General features: G+C 53.1%; 1 protein-coding gene across 1 annotated transcript in view; it reads right to left on the bottom strand.

Annotated features, from left to right (window-relative positions):
- Positions 1–9391, bottom strand: part of CAPN8 (calpain 8) — a 45436-nt gene that overhangs the window by 13199 nt on the left and 22846 nt on the right. Inside the window, 6 exon segments of the mRNA XM_004691121.1 lie at positions 310–384; positions 3083–3168; positions 4498–4581; positions 5606–5774; positions 6506–6639; positions 7109–7227. Coding sequence (XP_004691178.1) covers positions 310–384; positions 3083–3168; positions 4498–4581; positions 5606–5774; positions 6506–6639; positions 7109–7227 — 667 coding nt within the window.

Below are 9391 nucleotides of genomic sequence, written 5' to 3'. Positions count from 1 at the left end.
GCACCACCAGGGAGGGCCCACAAATGACTTACTTCAATGGTAAATTAAATCTTAGACTTAAAGAGAACTAGAATTCTCCTTTTGCTGAAAAGATACACTGAGGCCAGAGAGTGACCCACGTGGCGGGTCCAAATGGCGGCTTCGGTGCTTCAGACACAGGGACACAGAAACACATTATCCAAAAAGGAGCGGGAAGAATGAAGCCTCTGGCTGGGTACCATGTTGAATGGCAGAGCACCCAGAATTACCCCACGTCAGACCCCGTGAGCCCCCACAGCTTAGGGGACGGCTGGTTCACAGCTCTCTCACCAAAACTCTCCATCCTCAGCTTTCTTGTCCAGCTCTTCTTTCTGCCTCGGATCTATGCAACTCCACTCTGGGGCACTGGGGAAAATGAACAAAATTAAATTCAAAAACATTTAATGGCGAGGGGGCGAGGTGGTTTGCAGAAGGGCAAGCGATGGACTGCACCTAAACTTCCCCCAAAGGGGCAGGAGTGGATACCCAAAGCTGCAGCAGGCAGGGGGCTGCACAGGCAGCGTGGGGAGCCACCGTGGGGCCAGCCGGGGCCAAGGGCCCTGCCCCATGGCCTTGCTCTTACTCGTTTATAACTGAGACTCCCAGGCCCAGACACAGGAATGAGGGAGAAGGTCTGGGGAAAGTGCGAGAAGGCCTCCCAGAAGGCAGGCGCCCTGGGTCCATTAGTGGGTCATTCTGGTATATCCATTAGTCTGGGGTGAGCACAGGGAGAGAGGGGCTAACCGTCTGCGGTCTCGTGGACATGTCCATTCTGTGGCAAGTGGCTCAGAGTTCCGGAAATTTCCCTAAAGTAGGTCACCTGTGAGGTCTCCTGCTGGTGGCCTCTTCCTGTCCACCCCCACACACTCTGTTCAAATGCCATGTCCAACCCAACCTTTACCAAGTTAGGTTTTCCTCAAATGTGTGTGCAATGTCTAAACAACAGCACTATCAAAATTCCCTTCTCTGGATGTTTTCAGCAAAAAACGAATAGGCCTCCTTCCCTGCATGAAAGTTGGGGAGCCCGAAGCCCAGTGTCTCCTCCAACTGGCCTCTCAAGGGCCAGGGGGATCAGACAGCTGAATATCCAGCGCCTCTTTGACCTGCTGAAACAGAAGAATCAGAACTCGATCTCAGAATATGCTTGTCATAAACAACGGTTAGGACACAAGTTAGAGAATCCTAGATCTGAACGAAATCTCCCAGTTTTTTGAAAGTAAAAAAGTCATTTGAAAAAAATTTTTTTAAAAGATTTATTTATTTGTACATACAGAGCTGTGGTACAGGCCCAGAGGCTCAGGGGCAGCGAGAGGCTTTACCATAGACAGAGTGGGGAGCAGAACAGGCAGATCGATGAAGTACACTGCTGAGGGGAGCAGCGGGCGGGTCAGGAGAGGTCTGCCACACCATGTGGTCACCTCAGGGGCAGGCGGGACTCGAACTCATGCGGAAGTGGCTTTAGCTTCTCAGTTGTGCTTTAACCTGCTGCGCCACCAGGGAGGGCCTGGGTATGGGTATATTGATCCCCTCCAAGGTAACATTCTTCAGAGCATCCAATGTCTACTTAAAAAATATTTTCAGGCCCCTCCCTGGTGGCGCAGTGGGTTAAAGCACAGCACTGAGAAGCTAAAGCCACTTCAGCATGGGTTGATGCCCACCTGCCACAGAGGTGACCCTGGCACAGCAGCAGACCTCTCCTGACCCACCCGCCGCTCCCCTCAGCATTGTGCTTCATCAATCTGCCTGTTCTGCTCCCCACTCTGTCTCTGGTGAATCCTCTCACTGCCCCTGTACCTCTGGGCAGTTCTGTATGCATAAATAAATAAATCTTTATATATATATATAGCCATACCCCAGGCTGCTGGGCCTGCAGCCCGCCAGTCACCACGGCTGGCCTATGCCTGCCCAGGCTGCTGGACACTGGAAGGCACCCGGAAAGGAGATGCAGGCAAATAAATAAGCACTTTCGGCAGCCTGGTAAATAGCTGTTGATTAAAACGGCCGAAACACAGTGTTCCCATTTCATCCGGCCCTGAGAGCAGTTGGCAGGATTCAAGTTTGGGGATTGGGATTGTGTTCCGTCTTAGGCAGGAGAATGAAAAACCTTTGGTACAGGAGGTCAGTCCATGGCTCTGGGGATACGGGTTTCTCCGTGACACACCCTGAAGGGAGGGTCGCAGTACTGAGCAGAGCGGGTGTGTAACTGAGCGCAGCACGGTGCCCTCCCAAAGTGCCCGTAGCACCTCCGAAAGCAGGCAGCACGCAGGGGCACCCCGAAATGTGGGGCGGGGTTGGTATTACGACATTCCCTTCAGGCAGCTCTGCCTGTGACACCGGCCAATTCCATTTCCTTCCCCAGCTCCATCCTGCTGCCCTCCAGCAAAGCTAACTAGGCCCCTCCATGCTTTCCAGCCTCCTGCACCTCGAGACTGGGGCCCGGGCACAGCTCCCCTCAGCATCTTTGCAGGCCTCGGCACCCGTCACCATCTCTGATGACTTCCTCTCTCTGCCATCCGAGAAGAAACTCCTGTCATTAATAACTCTGTCGCGAAAGATCAATACCCTCCCGGTAATGAGCTCGCGGAGAGAGAGCGCCTTCCCCATTCATCACTGCCTGCCGTGCCGCCGACTCCTAGGATGGAGTTCCACTTTCTAAGCATCATTTCCTCTTGGCACTGAGGGGCTTGGCCTTTGTCAAAGTGTCCAGGGTTTGTGGAGTGGAAAGAATCTGATTGCAAGTGATGGATCTCACCTTTGGATCACCACGTGTGGCAGGCAGCAAACAAGCAACCCCTTCTGTGCTAAGCAACATTCGGCGGAACTGCCAAACCTCCAAATGCCAGAGCAGAGCTCCAGAATCAAAGGCCACAGTAAATGGGTTTGGTTTCACTTTTCCCACCCTGAAACCTAATTTAAGACTCTTCTGCGCTGTTGTGGACAGAAAGTGTGGCCGAACTCACTCTACTGTCGGTCTCATTGCTGTGTTTTTGGTTTTGGGGAATTTTTGCAGATGTCTTTCAGCAGAGAGAGGCAAGGACTCAGCGAGAGAGAGGGAAGAACCTACTCATCACTCCAGGCTCCTGTCCACTCCACTTCACCCCATGGATTCCTGAGTCTGATCAGCTTCTCTGGGCGGCCACGGAAATCCACCTGCCAAAGGCACACAAAATTGCACTTGAATCGCTGTGCTCCGACCGCCCCACACCCAACAGGATTTGCATTCCACAATTCTCCTCTCAGAGAGGAGAGGCTACTTCTCAATGGAATAAATAGGAAGTCTAGCACAAATACAAATTGATGTCTGCTTCAACCTGGTTATAGGTTTTTATGGTTAACTCCTACTATACAAAGCCTCCAGATAGTAAAAAGCTTCCAAACAAATGCTAGAGTTGATGGCTCAAAAGTTAGCATTTATTGAGCATATACTGTAGACTAGGCATAGTGATAAGCATTTCAAATACACAATTGCTCCATTCAAGCCTCAGGGTAACCCCTTGAACTGGTGCTGTTATTATCTTTATTTTATAGCTCAGAAACCTCAAACTAAGATAAGTTATCTGAGATTAATGGTAGGTGGAGGATGGGCATTAAGCCTATCGCCAAACTCATACACATAAACCACCTGCCCCACAGAGTCCTGAACACTCTCCATGAGTCTCCATGTTGCCCTCTCCACCCAGGCACACAGTCATGAATTTAGGGGGCTTCTGCACTCCCCTCGGGATCTCCCATCATGGCCTGCTCCAGGTACTTGATGAGTAGCATATTCATGAAACACAAATACATCTAAGACAAGCCCTCCCCACTCCACCCCACACACACACACATAGCATTTTCCATTTTTTCCTTGATCTGCCTTGGAGAAACCCAAAGGAAAATTAATTTCTCAATTGCAGCGCAGTCTTTAGCCTAAATGATCTGGTGTACTTCACTTTGGTTGTCTGGTTTTATTGTGTCTATGCTTTTCCTTATAACCCCCACAAATCCTGCTGGAAGTAGGCCTGATATAGTAAATGAAATGGTTGGGGAGTGAGGAATGCCTGTGCTCCTTCCCATTGTTATATACCACCCTGAAAGCCGGGGCAAGCATTATTGTCCTTTTCCCCCTCTGTGGGGGTGGGGTCCTAGAATTTCCACAGCTTTACCTATATAAACATACTTCTTGGAACAAGTGTAAACATCAAGTTGACAATTTCTACAACTCTCCTCCATAATCTTCTTTCTCTTCCTGCCTCAGAGGAAAGCCTGCATTCATTAGAACCATAGAGCTGTGCTCAGAGAGGCTGATGTCCATCTCCAAGTGGCAAGGGTCAGAGGGTCCTGCAATGAGCAACAGCTAACACAAATGTGGGGTGTCAGGGTTCTGGCAGCCAGGGAAAGTCTGAACCTCAGCAGGGCAAGGAAGCTGTTGATGGTGCTCCCCTCCCCCTGGATTTATGGAAATCACATGACATATTGCCCTCCCCTCCCCCACCTCACCTCCTCCACTCCAGTGATAGAGTAAGCGTGACTCTTAACCAGCTTCTGAGTGGTGATGGCTTCTGCTTCAGCTGCGCTGGAGATCTGGGGTGAGGATAAAGTCCACTCAGGATGGCTGACCCTTGGTGGGTCCAGCTCTCCAAAGCTTTTCAAGGACAGACTACAGTCACTGGGAGCTCAGTTCAGGACAGGGGGTGCAGGTACAGCAACAAGCCTCAGATAAGTAAAGCCTTCTCCATTCCAGCCCTCTCACATCAGGCCCGCAGATCCAGGCCCGCCAGCCTTCAAAATGCCACAGAAGGCTGGGAAGTTTATTCCCCAAGAGGGCCGCCCTGCTATCTGGCAAGGACCACTTACTGACGCTGGAGAAGTCCTGGGTCTCTGCACTGCCCTGGAGAAGTCCTGGGTCTCTCCTGTTCTCACTGAGCAGGTTGCCAAAAGCCCTTCTTTTTCATAGCCACCCACCACCAATTCCCAGAATGTAGCCCACACCATGTATCCACCAACACACACACATCCCCGCCTGGGGTCTCTAGAGAGAAGCAAAGGGGAATACCCCTGCTTTGCCGTTCATACATCTGAGTCACCAGCTAAGGACAAGAGAGGACGGAAGAGCCGGCAGAGAGGCAGGTGGTAACAGACTCAGGCGGAGGCCTCCGGGCTCTGGTCTCCAAGACGCTTTGGCAGGCCACATGCCCACTCCCCAGTCAAGTTCCAACCCCCAGCCTTTTTCTTCAGAGATCTCCAAGTCTACCAAGTGTTGTCAATCATCAGATTTTTTTTCTGAAATCCCAAGATTACTTAGCAAAAGGGCATGATAAAGCCTGGCAGCCAAGGACCAAGGGTCTGTTCTTAGGGCAATTCCGGCAGAAGTAAGGTGCTCTGGCACTAAGAGAACTTGAGGCTTCTACAATGGCACCACTGGTTCTACCCATTAGTTAGGGCTTAACCAGTTATGATGTGACGGGGACCAATACATCACTGTATTTGCGTGAAAGTCCCAGACTCTGTTGCGGCCCCAGGCCTTCCCACACCTCTGGCCAGGGTCTGGTCCCTTTCCTACCACACATGGGGGTGGGGGGAGCAAAGAGAAGCCGTCCTGGCTCACGTCAATGGAGCAGGCCAACAGAGACCCCGCGCGGAGGGCCTTCCGGATGATCTGATACAGGTTAGGTGGTGGCTTCTTCAGGTCAAAAAACTCAGAGATGCCACCAGTGAAATCCTCAAATCCCTCCACTGTGGACCCTCCAGAGAGCGCCTCGTATGAACCATTGAGCCTGTCGGAAAAGAAAGGAAACGGGTGTCACCCACAGCCATTGCAACCCCCGTGAGGGAAGCACGCAGGTGGGGTGGGGTGGGGGGCAGCGCTAGGACATGGACAAGGAGGGCCCAAGTTCTCCAGTGGACAGGAGGGGGCTTGGGCCCCAGTTGCACACGGCCAGCTCAGCACTCTGCAGGGATGAATCTCAGACAGCGCTTCTCCCAAAGCCACTGACTCCTCTCGGGACCCTGGGGTGGCAGCGTGGACAGGGCTGAAGGGGGCTGGGTCTCCAGACTGAGAGGCTTTCCGGGGTCGTCTTTGGAAGCGGGACTGGGAAGGATCTGAGGCTGCCGCAAACTGAGGGTGCCAGTAACTGAGATGGCTAAAAAGGGCCCCAAAGCCGGCTTGGAACCTGGAACGCCAGTGAGGAGAACAACTCCCGAGGAAGGGAGGGGTCTGGAGTTTGGAATCTAAGTACATTTGCTTTTTTCTTCCTCATCATTCTTTTACAGATGGACGTTAACCAAAAAGTCCCCGACCTTGGGGACTGAAGGAGAAAGCAAAGGCACGGTGCCCTGACGCACCGTCCACGCGGGACAGAGCTGAGCTTAGCCCCCGGCCATTGGCATCAGTTGCCAAGGGAGGAAGTGCTGGGGTGTCCGGGTGGTGGCGTGTGACCTGGGGAAGGGGTCGGGGAGACCCTCCAGGGAGACGGTGGCTCCACAAGCCCCTCAAAGCCCCACTTACTTGGCGTAGGCCTTCTCCAGCAGGGCGCTCCAGAACTCATCGCTTTCCTGGGAGTGGAGGAAGAGCAGCTTCCCGTCCTTGGTGGGCAGCCTGTCATCCACGACCACCTCCACCCACTCTCCGTACTGCCAGAACTGGGGGCAGGAAACACAGCGGCTGCCCGTCAGAGCCAGAGCAAGAGCCTGGCAGAGCGAGTCTGGGGGAGGGGGCGCCCCAGGAACCTTTGCTGAGCAAGGCTCAGGGTTCCCAGCCTTAGGGAACACAGGGCTCCTGAAGAGCAGGTCTGTATTGCTCTCCCGTGGGCACAGGGGGCAGCAGGAAAGCCAGAGTCCCCATTGCAAAAGCTGCCCAACATCACACACTAGCAACTGGAGGGGTGGGGAGCCCCATCTCCTGACTCTCACTTTCCTCGGGGCCGCCAGGCTCGGGGGAGCTAAAGAAGGAGCCACGTCATAATTGGGTGGGTGCATTAAGGCAACAAACCCGTGTGCCTCAGAATCCCCTGGCGGGACTATTAAAACACGGTCCTGGACCCAAGCCAGGGCTGCTGATTCGCGGATCTGGGCCTGAGCCCAAGAGGGTGGAAAGCAGCACACTCCATACCTGAAACCGAAATATTCCCGCGTAGTTCTTCTGGAAGCTCTGGTCCTTGGGGACCACACGGTAAAGCAGCTCTTCATTCAGGGTGAGGGAGGCAATGGCAGCCAGCAGCCAGCAGTCACCTGCGTGCCGTGGGTGCACACAGGTCAGGCCTGGTCAGCCGTCTGACCTTGGCTGTGCTCAGAGCCCACCTCACACACACCCCTTCTCCGAGGGAGTCAGATATCAGACTCCTCCTCCAGAGTCTGGGGTACTGGAGCAGCAGTGGGCACCTGGCACCTATGTGAAGTTCTTGGCTCCTTCCTCCCCCACGCTGACCCGTCCATACCTCCTGAGCACTCAGGCAGCGGAGCAGAAAATGCAAAGGAAGAGAAAAAGAAACAAAAATCTGTCTCTGTTTCCTTATTGACAACTCTGATAAAGCAGTTAGTTAGGGGAGCATTAAAACTATCTGGCCGGCTCAGGACCTGTGCATGTCAGAGTGTGTGAGTGTGAGTGTGAGTGTGTGTGTAAGCTTGAGTGTGAGTGCTCTTTAGTCCACATGACCTTGGGTGACACAAAGCTGGCTCTACATGTCTGTTTAGAAAGTGTCCTCCTTGGGACCCTCCCTGGTGGTGCAACAGGTAAGGATGAAGCACTGCAAGGTAGCCACAGCTGCCTCAGTGCAAGTTCAATTCCCACCCTGGAGGTGACCACATGGCGCGGCAGACCTCTCCTGACCTGCCCACTGCTCCCCTCAGCAATGCACTTCGTCGATCTACCTGTTCTGCCCCCCACTCTGCGTCTGGTGAGTCCTCTCACCGTCCCTGCACCTCTGGCCTGTACCCCAGCTCTGTGTGCATTAATAAATAGATCTTTAAAAAAAAAAAAATCCAAGTCTTTTTCAGGTGATTTCAGATGGACGCCCCTTTACCATTTAGAGGCCCTCTGAAGAGTTGTCTGGCCTGAGTTTTTTTCCACTGGTCAAAATTAGGTACAGATTCCAGGACTTTTCCTCACCTGAAACCATGCTTTTCCCAGACTCCAGTTTCACCAGTGGTACCGAAAGTGTGACCCGCCTCTGGGGACCTGTTGTGGCTCAGAGGGGCTTTATTTACCCTCATCTCCCTCAACAAAGAGGTTCGTGATATGGCCCCAAATTAATGGCTTCCCACCTTCCTTCCTCAGCCAGTGTCATTGTAACAGGTTTCATGGACTCCGCCCCTACTCCAGATGCTGGAACTCCAAATCCCATCAGTACCAAGGAGAAGCGCGCCGGGACGTGAGGGCGGAGCCGAGCAGCCAGGTTGGGATAAAACCGGACATGTGGGCTCTGGGGGGACCTGGTGGTTCGCAGCTGATCGTTTTGGCGCTCAATCGGTTTTTAGCGTGCCGGTGGCGTCCAAGTCAGCAGAGCTGGTAGGACATCCTAGTTAACCTGTGTTTCTCTCCCTCTTTCCCTGGGTTATTCCTTTACTTTTTTTCTTATAAATAAATCCATTATTTAACCTTTTGAGTGTGTCCATAATACGAGTGAATCGTAAGTGCGCGGGTGAAGACCCACAGACAGGCCACCCAATTCACATTGGGGTACCCTGTAACATCATTACTAATTTCCGTTCTCTCTCTCACCTTTTGAAGTTTTTCTCACCCAGGAGGCAGCCTGCTTCCTACTCTGCTCCCACCCCAGACTCCCCTTCACTGACAGACGCCACGCTTCTCCCTGTCCCAAGTGAGACCAGGCCAGGTAGCCGAGGCCGGGAGTGGCCATGGACTGCCCACTCAGGCGGGGCGGGGCGAGCTCCAAAGAATGAGCGAGCACAGTAGGATTTCCGCCTTCCATGCCACTCTTCTCCCTTTGCTGGGAAACTTCCAACTTCCTCCAGTTGCAACATCAAAATAAAAACTCCTCCAGGACATCAAAACCCTTCACAATATGACCCCAACCTGCCCTCCAGCGCGCCCCCATCAGCCTCCAGCAGTGGGTCTAATCTCCCTTCCAACAAGAAACCAGCTCTTCCTCTGCTTGCTCACTGGTTTCCTCTACTTGCAAAGTCCTTGCTGAGACATCACAGGCAGAATCTTTCTCCACGAAGCCTCCCCAGATGCCTCCCAAACTTGAACGACACATCACCTTTTTCCTCTGTGTTTTCTGTTTAGACAACTTTGTGCACAGACCACAAGCTGCCTTCGATCACAGCCATCACTGGGCTGGAAGCTCCATTTCACACGCGCCAGTTGGCAGGGTTTTCCTGACCCAGTCCCCAGGCTGCCTCGGTGCCGATGGGTCCTCAAGCACCAGCCCCT

The sequence above is a fragment of the Condylura cristata genome, unplaced genomic scaffold, assembly GCF_000260355.1.
Source record: "Condylura cristata isolate star-nosed mole 26May11 unplaced genomic scaffold, ConCri1.0 scaffold00030, whole genome shotgun sequence".
In the NCBI taxonomy this organism is placed as follows: domain Eukaryota; kingdom Metazoa; phylum Chordata; class Mammalia; order Eulipotyphla; family Talpidae; genus Condylura; species Condylura cristata.
Note: the sequence above shows the minus strand (reverse complement) of the source record. Positions and strands in the feature narration are given on the sequence as shown.